The 15,652-nt window shown below is 56.7% G+C and overlaps 8 protein-coding genes across 8 annotated transcripts; 4 read left to right on the top strand and 4 right to left on the bottom strand.

The window, feature by feature from the left end:
• Positions 1-502: 502 nt before the first annotated feature.
• Positions 503-802, bottom strand: K489DRAFT_407714 (uncharacterized protein; the record flags this gene model as incomplete). Its single annotated transcript, XM_033607399.1, has 2 exons — positions 503-673; positions 731-802. 2 exons carry the CDS (start codon positions 800-802, stop codon positions 503-505), a joined length of 243 nt encoding a protein of 80 aa, XP_033462036.1.
• Positions 803-1,246: 444 nt separating this feature from the next.
• K489DRAFT_146384 (uncharacterized protein) lies at positions 1,247-1,881 on the top strand. The gene has a single exon (XM_033599187.1). The coding sequence runs from the start codon at positions 1,346-1,348 to the stop codon at positions 1,769-1,771; it is 426 nt and encodes a 141-aa protein (XP_033462037.1). The 5' UTR covers positions 1,247-1,345; the 3' UTR covers positions 1,772-1,881.
• Positions 1,882-2,611: 730 nt separating this feature from the next.
• K489DRAFT_421199 (AAA-domain-containing protein) lies at positions 2,612-5,936 on the bottom strand (the record flags this gene model as incomplete). Its single annotated transcript, XM_033608225.1, has 4 exons — positions 2,612-3,303; positions 3,411-4,490; positions 4,836-5,760; positions 5,847-5,936. 4 exons carry the CDS (start codon positions 5,934-5,936, stop codon positions 3,083-3,085), a joined length of 2,316 nt encoding a protein of 771 aa, XP_033462038.1. The 3' UTR covers positions 2,612-3,082.
• A 1,030-nt stretch (positions 5,937-6,966) lies between these two features.
• Positions 6,967-7,387, top strand: K489DRAFT_377536 (uncharacterized protein; the record flags this gene model as incomplete). Its single annotated transcript, XM_033604175.1, has 1 exon — positions 6,967-7,387. A coding segment is annotated over one exon (326 nt), but the record flags the coding sequence as incomplete, so codon positions are not given.
• Positions 7,388-7,678: 291 nt separating this feature from the next.
• On the top strand, positions 7,679-10,054 carry K489DRAFT_377537 (asparaginyl-tRNA synthetase). The gene is made up of 2 exons (XM_033604176.1): positions 7,679-8,165; positions 8,257-10,054. The coding sequence occupies exons 1-2, from the start codon at positions 7,825-7,827 to the stop codon at positions 9,641-9,643; spliced, it is 1,728 nt and encodes a 575-aa protein (XP_033462040.1). The 5' UTR covers positions 7,679-7,824; the 3' UTR covers positions 9,644-10,054.
• A 570-nt stretch (positions 10,055-10,624) lies between these two features.
• On the bottom strand, positions 10,625-11,638 carry K489DRAFT_387127 (histone deposition protein Asf1; the record flags this gene model as incomplete). Its single annotated transcript, XM_033606291.1, has 2 exons — positions 10,625-11,423; positions 11,490-11,638. 2 exons carry the CDS (start codon positions 11,636-11,638, stop codon positions 10,625-10,627), a joined length of 948 nt encoding a protein of 315 aa, XP_033462041.1.
• Positions 11,639-12,508: 870 nt separating this feature from the next.
• Positions 12,509-13,437, bottom strand: K489DRAFT_146479 (uncharacterized protein). The gene has a single exon (XM_033599188.1). It carries the CDS (start codon positions 13,200-13,202, stop codon positions 12,765-12,767), a length of 438 nt encoding a protein of 145 aa, XP_033462042.1. The 5' UTR covers positions 13,203-13,437; the 3' UTR covers positions 12,509-12,764.
• Positions 13,438-13,489: 52 nt separating this feature from the next.
• On the top strand, positions 13,490-15,630 carry K489DRAFT_377541 (phosphoglycerate mutase 2). The gene is made up of 2 exons (XM_033604177.1): positions 13,490-15,315; positions 15,382-15,630. Exons 1-2 carry the CDS (start codon positions 13,964-13,966, stop codon positions 15,590-15,592), a joined length of 1,563 nt encoding a protein of 520 aa, XP_033462043.1. The 5' UTR covers positions 13,490-13,963; the 3' UTR covers positions 15,593-15,630.
• Positions 15,631-15,652: the final 22 nt, after the last annotated feature.

Raw genomic sequence — 15,652 nt, forward strand, 5'->3', positions numbered from 1 at the left:
AAGCAGCGTCGTCAAAATCATGGCGGATACTGACAAATCCGCTGCTTCCGACTCCATCGTCAGCAGCATGACACCCGGTCCCAACGTGGTCACCATGAAACCATGCACTTCAATCATTGCATTGTACTCTGCAGGCCACAAGAGTGACGCCCTCTCGTCATTCTGCACTACTACTCCCGACATAAGGGGACGTTGAGGTCAGCAAAGGTCGTGCGCCCAAAGGTCCCACCCGTTTTCGACATCAGTCGCTGCTTGAGGATACACATTACTAGTACTAAGACATTCACGACATTCGCAACAGCAGCAAGAAATGGAAAAATTTCACAAGAAGTTGGCAGCGATTTGATTGGGCTCAATGATGCTCAATCTGTACTAGCTATTGTTTCCTTCATTCATCCTCCGTCTGTCTGCCACCAGCCTCGCGCACCACCCAGGACCCAATGGTGTTGACTTGATTGATCGATGTCATGACGGGACGGCGTTGAGGGGATTGGGGACTCGCTTAGTCCTTCTTGCTGCCGCTGCTCATATCGCCGCCCATCTTGCCACCCATGTCGCTGCCCATTTTGCCGCCCATATCACCGCTCATGTTCGCGGCGTTGGCGTTACGATCAGCGGCACTCTGAGCGCGAGCCGGGAAGCCACCAGAAGACATGTCGCCTCCGGACTTGGCCTGTTGTTGCGTTAATTGTCAAGTAGAGGCCCCGGAGGCAAGTCAGAATCAACTTACAGTAGCGGATTGAATGCGCTCGGCATCGGCCTTGCTCATTTGGTTGCTAGATTGGGACTTGCTGGAAGACATGATTGAGATCTTGTCGGGTTGGTTGAATTCGTCTGTGGTGTTGTGATTCTGATTGACGGAATTGCTTGATTGCTTTCGTCAGATGAGGAGAAGATGGAAGAAAAGAAACCGGAGCGATGATGAGAAGATCGGAGACTATATGCCCAGCATGATCGCTGCCAGCATCCGTGCCGAAGCCATGGCTGATGACCTTCACGATGTGACACAGTGCCCGAATGACTTTCACGTGCAGCGGCGGATGAGTCAATTGATGACAGCGACAAAGAGAACCCCAACGAAGTCTCCAGGCAGCTGTTTCAAGATCATGCGTGGAGTCATCCACGAAGGCTTCGTTGCATGCTTGTGATGATGATCTTCGATGTGGTTGACTGTGTTGGGCGTTTGGCTTGGAATGTGTTTCACGGGCAATTTTGACATCGAGAACACGGCTATGACGCTCTCGGGATCATACCAGCAAACTTCGTGACCGACATCGGCACCCTTGTTGCACTGTACCACGATCCTTCTATCGGCCATTGAGCAAAGGTCATTGCTGTCCTGGGGATGCGTCGATCACCAACCATCTGTCAACGCTTGCTTGGTCTGCGCCCAGTCAACGCGGCCAGTCCTCGCCGGCTTATGATTGTGACGAGGCATTTCGATCTCACAATATTCACGCGCGGGCATCACACCTCCCAAATCAGTACACACGCATACAGTACATCTGATATCGCGGTTCAATGCCGCGAGGATCGACGCAGTGCGCATGGTGGTGAAACGCTCGCTCAACGGATCTCCCTTCGATGTGGTGAGGTCACGTATGGAAGTTGCGAGAACGATGTGTCAGCGATGCCGGTGACACCAGGCATGAATCTCACCGGTGGATATCGCAGGGTGTTGAAAGAAACAGAAGTCATGCCGCACGGAGTCCAGTGGTCGGGCCACAGGGTGTCACACCCGGAAACCGTTGGAACGTCACACCTGATTTGATTCGATTCAATGCGATTGAGAGGATCGACACATCAAATGGGTGTTCGAGCATGCCAGGCTACTCGTAGTACAATCATGGCGAATCACACACGAGAGCGAGTGGAAGGGAAATCAGAGTATGAGCCGCCACCAAATACAGGTGGTATTGCAGAATGCGGTTGTTCCATGACAGCTGCCATGTGGAAAGAAAATCATGGGGAAAAAGACAACGTCCTCGTTGTCATCCACCACAATGCCCAGCGTGATCGTTCGAGCGACTTCCCAGCGCGATACGGGGCATGACGCCTTGGCGTAGCTCCTCCTCAGAGCGAGGACGAAAGAGAAGATAGCCATGCCCAAGGCGGGAATTGTGATCGACTCGTCTGTTGAGCGCCACGATGGCTCGGTCTGAGGGTAAGAGATTCACGATTGAATGCACGCGTCTTGATTCGCACGGGCCGCAATCGTCCTGGCGTGGGAATGGTTGAAAACGAGGAGGACGAGATGTTTGCTGCGGCGTATCAGGGGATGTGGACTTCGACTTCCGCCAAAGAATTTGTCGACGGTCAGAAGACCTTCGCCAATCTGGGAAAGGTGGTGCCATTTCCTCGAGGCGTGGACGGCTTTGCCAGTAAAGGAGTGATTGCCGAGCGCGAAAGGTGGAAGCGACCGTTCGGAGAGAGGCTCTCGAGATATAGAAGCCATGGTCTTATACCAAAGTCGCATCTTGGATATGCCAACAAATAGTGGGTCTATGAGGTCATGCTTGACGCATTTGGAGCGAATGTTGTCGCCGACACTCCTTCGATCCTATTTCAGCGCAGTAGAAACAAGCTTCACTGACTCCTGCGTTTTCTCACTACTTTAATACGACCGACGAAAATGGGGGGGGAAGAAAAGGAGATGACGGGGACTGCTGCCCCAGAGTGGGGGTGGCTTCATGTGTGTGGAGGAATGAGGAATGGATGGTCATTACACTGTTTTGGGGGTGGGATCATCTTTTCACGTGTGTGTGATTGATTTGATTGACTTATTGATTGTATGTGAATCTGCTCGAGGGAGCCGTTTCGGTTGGTAGGAAGGGGAGGTTTTCCCGAGGGAAACAAACAAGAGCAAGGATGTTTGTTTCTTTTCTCCGTTTTCTTTTCCCTCTCCCGTCGTCCCTGAAGATACGATGCCTCCCCTCCCTCCGGTGCCGCGTCGGCGTTCCGATCCGTCCGTTTCGGGTTTTCCATTCCGGGGGTGACGGCGAGGTCGAAAGGGCGCATCCCTCCCCATGATCGAGAAGTGATGCGATGAGTCCACACTATGGCCTGATATTCTTCCCCCCCCTCATCCACCCCTCTCGCCGAACTCCCTCGCCCAATCCTCGAAGGCCTGGAGGCCCTGCTTGCTCACGCTGGGGCGGATGTTGACCAGGCTGGCCTCGAAGTCGCGCATGTCGATGGGGCGGATGTCATCGGGGGCCATGTGCAGGAGCTGTTCGCCGAGGGAGCGGAGGGGGCCCATGGCGGCGTCTTTGGCCAGGGCGGTGATGTCGGAGCCGGAGTAGCCTGGGGAACGGGGGATACCGCGGTCAGTACGAAACGATTGAGATAGACGGGGTGGGAGAGAGAAGGAAAAGAAGAAGACGGGGGAAAACAAAAACCGGTGTACGTACCGTCCGTGACGCCGACCAGGACCTTCAGATCGCGGTCGCGCAGCGAGTGTTTCTGGGCCGCGAGGAGCGTGCGCAGCTGCTTCTCCCGCACGTGGTCCTCCGGGAGCGGGATGTACTGGCGGCGGACGAAGCGGCGCCGCGCGGCCTCGTCGATGGCCCAGGGGAGGTTGGTCGCGGCCAGGACGAGGACGCGGGTGGCGTCGCCGCCGTCGGGGCCGGAGCCGGCGACGTCCCGGCCGGCGGCGGCGCGCTGGAGGTCGGACCACTGGATGAGGAACTCGGTCTTGATGCGGCGCGAGGCCTCGTGCTCGGAGCTGCCGCCGCGCGCGGACAGCAGCGAGTCGATCTCGTCGACGAAGATGATGGTCGGGGCGAGGCGCTTCGCGAGGGCGAAGAGCGCGCGGACGAGCTTCTCGCTGTCGCCGAGGAACTTGCTCGTCAGGCTGCTGGCGGAGATGGCGAAGAAGGTGCTCCGGCTCTCCGTCGCGACGGCGCGCGCGAGCATCGTCTTCCCCGTGCCGGGCGGGCCGAAGAGGAGCATGCCCCGGGCGGGCTCGCGGAGGCCCATGAAGAGGTCCGGGCGCAGGAACGGGTAGACGACGGTCTCCTTCAGCGCGGACTTGGCGGCCTCCAGGCCGGCGACGTCGTCCCAGTGGACCTCGTCGCCCTGGATGACGATCTCGGTGAAGATCTGCTTCGCGGCGTTCTCGTCGACGCCCGACGGCAGGTCCTTCATGATCTCCTGCACGCGGGCATCCCAGGCGGATTTGACGGTCGGTTCGGCGGATGGGGCTGCCGTGGCGTTGTCGCCACCGCCGGACTCGACCTCGGCGATGGGCGGAGGGATCGCTTGAGCAGGGACGGCTCTCGACTCGATCTTGTCTTTGACCGATTTCGCGCGGTGCACGGCGTTGCCGGCCGGGGCCCGGCTGTCCAGAACGTTGCTCCCGGTGGTCTTGGGGTCATAGCTCAGCTTGCTGGAAAGCGCCGAGTTGGTGTTATCCAAGCGCTGCCGTTCCGCGGTCGAGTTGAGGATATTGGCAATCTTGTCGGCCCTGCTGACGCCCTTCCGCGGGATGGCTGGGGGCGCGGACTTGACCTGGGCGGGCGCGGGGCGTGATGATCCGTTCGTCTCGGGGGCTCGGGTCTGAGGCGGAGGGGCGGGCGCGGGAGGCTGGGCCTTCGGCTTCGGGGGATGGTTGGGATATTCCTTCATGTACGAGATCGAACTGGGCCCCACCTGCGAGATCGATGGCGGAGGCCGGACCTGTTCCTGGACGGGAGGCGCTTGCGGTTGAGGTTGCCGATGCGGTGGTGGCGGCGGCGCCGTCATCTGATGCTGCCCCGGCCCGCTCGATCCGTGGCGGAGTTGATAGTCTTGTCGGCCGTAGTGGTTCTGGGCGTGATCTTCCGGGTATGGCACACGGGGGGACCGCGGCTGGCTCCAGTCATCGACCGCGCTGACGCTGTGCCGTTGCAGGTAATCCGAAGGGCTGGGCGGCCGGATGAAGGAGCCCTGAGGGCCATACCGAGGAGCAGGCTGTTGCTGCATCACCGAGTCCCGCGCAGGAGCCGGTCGCTCGACGAGAGATCTGGTGTACGGGTCCCATTTCGGCTGCACGGGGGCGGACGGGTGGGCGGCCGCCGATGTGGACCCACCGTTCTGCTGCGCCGGGGGAGCCGCATGTCCGTTCCACACCTGAGTCGCAGCCTTCGCGGCCGCCGGTTGGCTGCGCAGAGTGCTCGGCATCTTGGCCGAGGAGCGATCCTTCGGCTGGGAGCGCAGCGTCCTCAACATGCCTCCGATCTTCTTCTCCGGGCTGGGCGTCCGACCTTGGGCGGCGTTGGCGGCCTCCGTCGGGGGTGTCAGCTGCGGCGTCGGCGACCCGGCGGCGTTGAGGGTGTGCGCTCGCGGGGTCGATTTCTCCGAGCTCGCCTTGCGCATGAACGACGGTCGTTTGGAAGATTGTACCGGTCGACGCTCGGGTGTGGCGACCGGCCGCGACAGATCCGGGTAGCTGGCGGGCGGGGCGGTGTTTTGTTTGAACCATGTCGATGCCGCGGCCGGTCGCGCCTGACCGGAAGTCAACGATCCCGCCGAGCCCGTACTGATCGACGCGTCGTCCCCGTTGCCATATTTCGCCTCGTCCGCCTCTTCGCGACTCTTCTGGAGCGCGTCTAACAGCTCCACGCGTTCCTTGCATTGGAGCTCCATGGCGCGCAGCGAGTCATGCAGGGCCTTTTCGGTCTCGGATCGGGGCACCCATGAGGCCGGTAGTTTGTAGGCATTGTGGTAGTAGATCTGATCGAGGGCATTCCGCCAGGCGCGCAACGCTTCGGCTTCGTTGTTCTTGGGAGCGAGGATGGGGTCAGTACGTCATGTCCGCTTCGATCGAAACTGGGGAGGGCGCGGGGGTCATCCGTTTCGCTACTCACCTGGCCCTCGAAATAGATCGCGGTGGAGCAGATCAGGTAGCATTCGTCGTAGGTCTTTTGCATGGAAGCGGAGGGCGATTTGCGCATCATTTTGATCGCATGCCCTGCGGTGTCGGATGAATCCGGAGCAGGCGAGGTCGCCCTGGCGGATGAGGGAGCGAGTGGTGGGTGGATGTGACGACTGAACAGCAGGTGGGATTCCAGGAAAGAAGGTGGCGGTGGTGGTGAGAGTGGGTGATCAGAGAAGATGATGTGGAGGACGACTGGAGGAGGAGGAGGAGGAGTGGAAGGAGAAATGTAGTAGTGTCTCGAGTGATTAGTGTGGTGGTAGCGGTGGTGGTAGAGCGGTAGTGATGGTAGTGGTGGTGGTAGTAGCAGTTTTAGCAGGCTGATTGATCGTCGGGCCTCAAAAGGGAAAAATGATGCGGTCGGCGGCGGTGGTGATGGCGGTGGTGGTGGTAGCGGAAGTGATGGTGGTAGCGGAAGTGGAAGTGGAAGTGTATGTATATTGATGATGTTTGGAACCTATTGAGTGATACGCCCGCGGTTTGATTTCTTCTTCTTCTTATTATTATTATTATTCGAGTGTGCAATGCAGGTGTCGTGGTGTAGGGACTGTACTGTACAGAATATCACCATGCGGATGTGATGCCCTTTCTTCTCTCTAAATCAATGTGTGCTATATAATATATACATATCCCTCTCCCTTCTCTCTCCCTCTCTGCCTCTCTGCCTCTCCCTCTCTGCCTCTCTCTCTCCCTCCGCCCCGAGCAAAGTCAGGGAATGATGATGGGCGTGTGGACTGACTGATTGGGTATTCACGGTATTCAAGGTATTCAAGGTTATCCAAGCTTCTCCAAGAAGTGCGCATGAGCCAGGTTCGGTGACGTATGGCGGGTCCCACACACTGTTGCTCAAGTGCCCCGGATTGAACTTTCATCATGACAGAATCCATTGTGAGAGAGAAGTCCGTGCTTGTTACCAGTCCAGCATTATTATTTGACACCACACCAGCCGTGCCAGCCAATTCTCTCTGCCGAGACAAGCTCACGATACCTGGTGACAAGACTGCGAAATGGATGGGATGGGATTGATTCTCTGCCTCAGGTGATGATGATGTTGATGATGCCGCTGCTGCTGCTGCTGCTGCTGCTGCTGCTGCTGGGTAAAACCACGCAAGCCACTGTGGCTCGGCTTGTACAGTATATTTTATTCCAAGGTTTATTGTCATCAGTGAGGTCCAGTACTTCATCGTCATCCACCTCCGACTCCTCCTCCTCCTCCTCCTCCTCCTCCTCCTCTCAGCCACTGCAGGCCGCGCGCCACATGAAGTCCTGGACGCACAGCAGCAACAGGGACATTTCATTATCATTACTATTATTATCATCACACTGCAATTCATCCACGGCATCACCAATGAATCCAAGAGGGTTCCCTGCGACGTGACACGGTCGCCATCATTGATAAGATCCAGGTATATTTATATATATATATATATAAATGATATATGCTGCCCTTCAAGGTACTTACTGTACGTGAAACAAACGCGAGACATTCGTTGATCCGTTCAGTCGGTAGACCGCCAGTCGTGTATTCGTGGAAATTTGTATATATATATATATGTGTGTATGTGCATTTGTACGTGTACGTGTATATGTGTCTACACATCTCTGCATATATTTGTGTGTGTCTGTATATGTCCATATGTGTCTGCATATGGATTTCTATGTCTGCATTTGTCTGTGTATGTCTCGGTTTATCGTGTGTCTGTGTGTCAAAGCATGGATCCATCCGTCGCATGCGGAGAATTGTCATGCCTCCCTCGTTCATATGCTCCTGTCTCGTGATCATCAAATCACCACACGTTCGGTCAGGTCATCATCCCTGATACCATGTAACATACACTCACTGTATGAGGAAAAGGTCATAAGTCATTTCAGTCGGTAGTCGGTGAATCCCTAGGTATATCTCTCACGCCATGCGAGCCTGTCGTCCTCTGTCGCCACGCCTGCAACACATCAACCGCTCGCTCATCCCCTGCAGCCGGTTCGCTGCCCAGACGCGATTTAATCATGCCGACATTCAACCTCCTCCTCCTCCTCCTCATCAACATGAACAACAACAACAACAACAACAACAACAGCGGCGATTGAGCATCGCCCAGCTGCTCGAGCAGAACACCGCCCAGGAGAATGTCGAACTGTGCGGATGGATCCGCTCCGTGAGGAAACAGAAGCGGATCGCCTTTGCTGTCGTGGGCGATGGATCCACCACGGGATCCGTCCAGGCCGTGCTCAAGCAACCAGATCAGGCGTCCGAGTACGTATTCACATTGATCACTGCAGACGTGACCATCTCCCATCCCAGCGTGACGGCTATGGACATCACAAAACTGACCCGCAATGGACAGGTTATCATACGGCACCGCCGTCAAGGTCACCGGACACTGGCAGCCATCTCACGGCAAAGGACAAGCCTACGAATTACAAGTCGACCACCTCAAGGTCCTGGGCGAGAACAACGCCGAAGCCAATCCCATCCAGCCCAAATATCAGACCCCCGAATATCTGCGCACGATCCCACATCTCCGGCCGCGGACCGAGCACAATGCGCTCGTCCTCCGCCTGCGGTCTCAAGTCATCGCCAGCCTGACCAGGTTCTTCCACGAGAACGACTTCGTGCAAGCGCATACGCCCATCATCACCTCCTCCGACTGCGAAGGCGCCGGCGAGGTCTTCTCCGTCTCCGCCGACGGCGATGGCTCCGAGAAGGGGACGACCACCGGCCCGTCAGGATCAGCGTCACCGGACGCCGAGCCTCCCGCGGTCGAGAGGCATTTCTTCCGCACCCCGAAATATCTCACCGTGTCGTCTCAACTCCACCTCGAGGCCCTCGCCCAGTCCGTCGGAAACGTCTGGACGCTGTCCCCGACCTTCCGCGCCGAACGCAGCGACACCCCGCGGCACCTGAGTGAATTCTACATGCTGGAAGTGGAAATGGGTTTCATCACCGACCTCTCCCCGCTCCTCTCCCTGATCGAATCCATGCTCCGCGGCGTGGCCACCGATCTCCAAACCTCGCGCATCGGCCGCGAACTCCTCGCCCACGAACAACAACCCCAATCCCAATCCCAATCCGACTCCGCCTCCTCAGAGGACCTCCTCGCCCGCTGGAGAGGTCTTTCCCGCCCCTCCTGGCCCCGCATCACCTACGAAACCGCCATCGCCATCCTGCGAGGCGCCGCCTCCACCGGCGCCGCTACCTTCTCCATCCCGCCGACGTACGACGAAGGCCTCCAGGCCGAACACGAACGCTACCTCACCCAGCACTTCAACCCGGCCGGCCGGGACCCGACGCCGGTCTTCGTGACGGACTATCCCACCGAGCAGAAACCCTTCTACATGCTCCCCAGCTCTGCGGCCGAGGGGGGGGGGAATACCGACACGGTCGCGAACTTCGACCTCCTCGTCCCCACCCACCTCGAGCTCGCCGGCGGCAGTCTCCGCGAGCACCGACTGGGATTCCTCCGCGCAGCCATGGCCGCGAAGGGTCTGTCCTCCCCTTCCTCCAGCAATCCCACCGCGTCATCATCCCAGCAGCAGCAGCAGCCGCCGCCAGCGGACCCTCCATCGGAACATTCACCCCTAGACTGGTACCTCGACCTCCGCAGGTTCGGCAGCGCGCCCCACGGGGGTTTCGGGATGGGCTTCGATCGCCTGCTGGGCTATCTGAGCGGGACGGGCAGCGTGCGGGACGTGGTCAGCTGGCCGAGGTGGAGCGGGAGGTGCGATGGGTGAATGGATGGAGGACGGAGAGAGCGGGAGTGGGGAACAGAGGAGAGGGGGGAGAGCGGGGAATGGAGAGAACAGGGAGGGGATGCGGGATTGGAGGGATGGGATGTGTTGCTGTATCTGTATTTTAGAGGGGGAGGGCGGTCCCGTGTAAAACTTCTTATTGTTTTCCTTTGTTTCTTTTTCCTCCTTTTCGGGGAAGCTGTCAGGATAGGGGGTTTAAATTATTGAGCGTTGTACGTTTATCGAACAGAGATAGAGAGAGAGGAACACTTGTACCGAGAGGTTTATCATCGAGAGAAAGCAGAGAGAGACCGCACCGGCTTCTCTGTGGGGATCTTGGTGTGTTACATGTATACATATCATCGATCAAACACCTCCTCTCCAGGCTCTTTTTTTCCTTTCTTTCTTTGCTTTGTACGATTCCCCCACGAGAGAGAGAGAGCGCGCGCGCGAGAGAGGAAGAAAGAGAAAGAGGGGGAGGAGGAGGAGGAAATTCGTCCGCGGCGACGACGGGTTTGCAAACTCGCTTTTATCATCGGATTGGAAAAAGAGAAAGGAACTGGGGAGGTCGAGGTCTCACCTTCCGTCCGTCCGTCCGTCTGTTCATGGTTGATTGATTGTTTGGTGCATCGATTGATTGATTGATCCACTGACACGGGAGATCTGCCACGGAATGGACAAGAAGAAAAGAAAAGGCCAAAAACACTTTCTTCATTGATTGATTGATCGATTTCTTCCCTCTCTCGACATGTCGCCGAGAACCCAAAGATTGGAAAGCATCGGTCCCGCCACCACCCCGATCACACAGCCCTTTTTCCATTCCCATGGTAGAAACCAATTTTTTCCACGTTCTCTAGAAAAATCCCCATTGCATGCCGCGGTGGGAAATGACAAAACGAAAAATCCTCTCGGCACACAATGCCATCCGGTAGTGTTCACCATTCGGGAGCTTCAGCACACCCTCGTGCCTCGTGCAGGCGCATCCTAGTGCTGCATCGCATTCGCGGACGCGTGGGCCTGCTTCTCCGCGCCGGGATGTTGCTCGTCGATCTCCATGTCGTGGTCCTCGCCGCCGGCGGCAGCAGAGGCAACACCCTCGGCGGCCTCGTCCTCGAGATCCTCCTCCTCGCCCTCGCCTTCCCCCTCGCCTTCGCTCTCGGCCTCGAGGTCCTCGCTTCCGGCGTCGGACTCATCGTCGTCCTCGTCCTCGTCCTCGGCGGCAGCTTTGGCTCCGCCGGCGCCGCCGTGTTCCGTCTCGACGCCTTCCATGGTCGCGTCTTCGCCTTCTTCTCCTGCTCCTGCGGGCTTGCCGGCCCCCTCCGCTGCGAGCTCGCGGTCCTGTTCCTCGGCGGCGGCGATCAGCGCGGCCTCCAGCTCCAGCTCCTCCGCGCCGTAGCTCGTGCCGTCGTCCTCCGCCGCGTCGGCCTCCGGTTGCTCGGGCGGGTATTCGCTGGGCGCGCTCTCCTCGCTGTCCCACTTGATCTGGAAGCGGGTGACGCGGGGCTTGTCCGCGAGGATGTTGCGGCGGATCTTCTCGATCACGGGCTTGGCCGGCGGGTCGTCTTGCAGCTGCTGCTCAATGTATTCGTTGTTGACGTAGTAGCCGACGCGCACGAACTCGCGGTCGTCGTAGCTGCAGGTGAGGAGAATGACGGTCACGCCGAGGATGTCGCTGCCGGGGATGCGCGTGGTGTTTGGCGGGTCGGCCTCGAAGACGAATTTGTTGACGCCGACGGGCACGGGGCCGACGAGGAGCGAGTCGAGTTCTTGGTCGTGCTCAGATCTGGATCGACGGTCAATGAGCTGGTCTCTGCGAGTTTTAGACACGGCACAGCAACGTGAGGCTTACGATGTAGCAGAGCCGACGTAGGTGAGCTTCCATTCGAGGTCCTTCTGCAGCGGTTCCAGGCATTCAAAGGTGATTTCGAACTCGTACGGCGAGTTGAACTGTGCTGGGTTGTTGCGGACCGTCACGTTGAGCAATGACACGGTCGCCATGATGCCGATGGAGTTGATAGGTCGTGCCTGGCAAGTACGTGATAGGCTATGATGATGTTGATGTGGCAATGTTCATACGAAGAAGTTGTATCGAAATGTATGGTATTGTGATCTACTAGAAGATGAATTGACAACAAGAAGCTCGGAGGAAATGCAGGCAGAATTGTGATAGCTGCAGGTCCCAGTCGGCAGAAGACCTTATCAGCGCAGGGTTCATAGCTACAGGACAATAAACACCGATCATCGCCTGCAGCGCGGTTGTCATTACTGTTGTTGTTATGATTACAGTATTAATTGGGCGTCGCAAGTGATATGTTCGGTGCTCACACGAGAAAGCGCTGTCCAATCGTGCCAGAACCCCGCCAGACGCGACTTCTCGCGTGCCACTTTGACCCTCCAGGGCTGGCTTGGAGCAGTCCATGGGTCGCGTCCGAAATCGGGCGCGTATCATTAAAGAGCTCACGGCAGATTACTATCACCCTTCAGACGGTCCTTGGTTCGGGACAACACAACCACAAAATCAACCTAATGAAAAGGCGTTCCAGCTTCAACAACCCAAATCATGTCGCTTACGTTTCCGGTGCCAAGTTACGATTTCTGCAATTGTCGTGTTGACCAGATCTGAAGCAATTGTGAATTGCGGGACATCTGCTATCCTCTTCCAAGACGGAACATGGAAGGTCATACACAATTGAGCAGCAATATGTGATGGCCTCTTGATTCACTTTGTGGACGAGTACACACGTCTGGCGGGCGTCATTGCAATCCACTCGTTTGCAGTACGCATGTTATCCGCCAGCATGTGTTGGCGACTTCGCACCCGGTTCAAGGTCAGTATGTAGCCTGCTTACAATCGCATCGACTGGGCTTCGCGGCCACTCGCTCCTGGGCTTAGTGCGGGTATTCCACTCTATTGTGCACCTTGACAATGGCGCTATGCTTGCCTTGAAACACGCCCGTGATGATTGAGATTGCGTCGCACCGAGTCGGTAAGCTGCCGCGGTCGTCGCTGGGATTGTCAAATGAACGAATTGAGAAACCTGCCATGTCACACCCCGTGCATGTGTGAGAGTGGTGATGGCAGGCTACTATTCACACAACCCTGCGACATCGAGCAGCTTGGCTCTCATCGGAAGTTTTGCTGCATAACACGGGCTGTCTCAGCAAGCCGCTGCAGTACAGCCTTTTGCTTCTCGATCTTCTCTTGCAACTCCGCGATATCCTGCTCCTGCTGCTCGATGCTGCGGTCGATATCCGGAAGCTTCCCTATCTCGCGCAAGGCATTACGGATTCTTCCCTTAATCTCAAGCGCGGCGGTCGGCAGGTCCTTTGGATTTAAAGGTTCGAGCTCAGCGTAAGCGGATCCGAGATCGCCTGGAGATTCATCGAGGCTCGTGAACTCGCTTGTATGACCAGCGTCGGGGATTTGATTCTGATGGGCGTCGACACGGGCAAGCAGCTCGTGGAGCGGCGGCAAGATCTCGAAGGTCTGTGGAGGAGGTAGAGAGAGCGTGTTGGGTTGGTCAAGCCCTGCGGTCGTCTTTATGGGGTACTTCAGTGCCATCGCTGTCTCAGTGTGACTGTTTGAGCCGAGCGCAACACACTGATCGCAACGACGTTGCAATGGGCATGTCTTCAGATATCTGGTGTTGTTTCGTAAATACTGTATGTGACCCTAGTCGTCGTCCACGGCAAGACGCGCTTCTGTCCGTGCGCGGGGACTGACCCCAACCCCAACCCTAGTCCATACTCTACTTCCGCCGTCACAATGTTGTAGCCGAAAGGGTTGAGGAAAGCCATGACACCAGCTCTCTCCGAACTGATCAACTCAACCTTCGAGTAGGCCTCGAACGGTTGATGTCATTTTGACAACGGGATCTACGTACGATAAGAATATGCGGTCTCCAATGCCCGAACATCAATATTCCTTCTGACCATGCGGTTGTGACGTATGTGCAGCGTCAATCGCTGGCGTTCTCGCCGATAACAAACCGATATTGATTGGGAGCGGGGTGGGCCAATGGTGGGGGAGGGAGCCAGTCGCGTCTCCCTGGTTCCTGCACTCGCCGAAAGAGAATCGGGCCATGAAGGAAGAGTATCGCCGGGCGCCGGCTGTTTGTCGAAGCTGCAGTGTGACCGGGAAAAATATATTCGATGAGACCTATAGACCTCTTCTCTCAGTTACATTGTGCATCCACTGCAGAACGATCATCTCTCCTCGTTCACCGAACAACACTATTTGCACAGCGATCATAGACGGAGCCTGCCTTGCAAACGGACTTTGCGGAGCTACGACTGACACGAAACCATTCAGGTGAAGCCATCATGGTGGAAGTCAAGCAGAAAGTCGCGTTGATCTGCATTGACGGCTGGGGTGTTGGATCTGAAACGTCACCAGATGAGGGCAATGCTATCCTGAACGCCGAGACGCCATGGATGGACGAGTTCGCCAAAGATGGAAGCAAGACTGCTCAAGGATATACCGAGCTAGAAGCCTCGTCATTGGCCGTCGGTCTGCCTGAAGGGTTGATGGGCAACTCGGAAGTCGGACATCTCAACATTGGCGCAGGTCGTGTCGTCTGGCAGGATGTCGTCCGTATCGATCAGACCATCAAGAATGGTGAACTGAACAAGGTTGAGAACATCATCAAGTCTTTTGACCGTGCGAAGAATGGCAACGGTCGCCTACACTTCTGTGGTCTCGTCAGCGATGGTGGTGTTCACTCACACATCAAGCACCTCGAGGCTCTGCTGCGTGTGGCCAAGGAGAAGGAGATCCCGGAAGTTTACATCCACTTCTTTGGTGACGGACGTGACTGCGACCCGAAGAGTGGTAAAGGCCACCTCGAGAGCCTACTGGCGTTCACAAAGGAGCTCGGATTGGGCAAGATTGCGACCATCGTAGGACGATACTATGTCATGGACCGCGACAAGCGATGGGACCGTGTGGAGATCGGCATGAAGGGTATGGTCACAGGAGAAGGAGAGGAGACATCCGACCCAGTCAAGGTCTTCCAAGAACGATACGACAAAGACGAAACCGATGAGTTCCTCAAACCGATCATTGTCAATGGCGCCGAGGCACGCATCAAGGACGACGACACCGTTTTCTTCTTCAACTACCGATCCGACCGAGTTCGCGAGATCACCCAACTTTTGGGAGATCAGGACCGTTCCCCTAAGCCAGACTTCCCATACCCCAAGAACATCGACATCACTACCATGACGCGCTACAAGACCGACTACACTTTCCCACTCGCCTTCGCTCCCCAAGTCATGGACAACGTGCTTGCCGACTGGCTCAGCAAGAAGGGTCTCAAGCAGTGCCATATCGCCGAAACAGAGAAGTATGCCCATGTGACATTCTTCTTCAACGGTGGCCAGGAGGTACAATACGAGGGCGAGGAGCGCGACATGATTCCTTCTCCGAAAGTTCCGACATATGACCACCAGCCAAAGATGAGCGCAATGGGTGTCGCCGAGAAGATGGCCGAACGCATCAAGAGCCAGAAGTTTGAATTCGTGATGAACAACTTCGCGCCCCCGGACATGGTCGGCCACACTGGTGTTTACAAGGCTGCCATCGAGGGAGTCACCGAGACGGACAAGGCCATTGGAGTCGTCTACGAAGCCTGCAAGGAAGCCGGATATACATTGTTCATCACTGCTGATCACGGGTAAGCTGGGAGGAGTCAAGCCATGTTTGTCTGATCACATACTAACTGCTTTTTTCTTTTCATCAGAAATGCCGAGGAAATGCTTACGGAGGAGAAGACCCCCAAGACTTCCCACACTCTCAACAAGGTTCCCTTCGTGATGGCTAATGCACCCGAGGGTCTCAGCCTGAAGAAGCAGGATGGTGTGCTTGGAGATGTTGCACCGACCATTCTAGATATCATGGGTCTGGACCAGCCTAAAGAGATGGGTGGAAGCAGCTTGTTGTTGCGAAAGTAGAATTATATCACAATTAGAACTGAACATGATGCGAGAAGTTAGATGATCCTGCACCCGAGG

Source organism: Dissoconium aciculare (assembly GCF_010015565.1).
Source record: "Dissoconium aciculare CBS 342.82 unplaced genomic scaffold K489scaffold_3, whole genome shotgun sequence".
Lineage (NCBI taxonomy): Eukaryota > Fungi > Ascomycota > Dothideomycetes > Mycosphaerellales > Dissoconiaceae > Dissoconium > Dissoconium aciculare.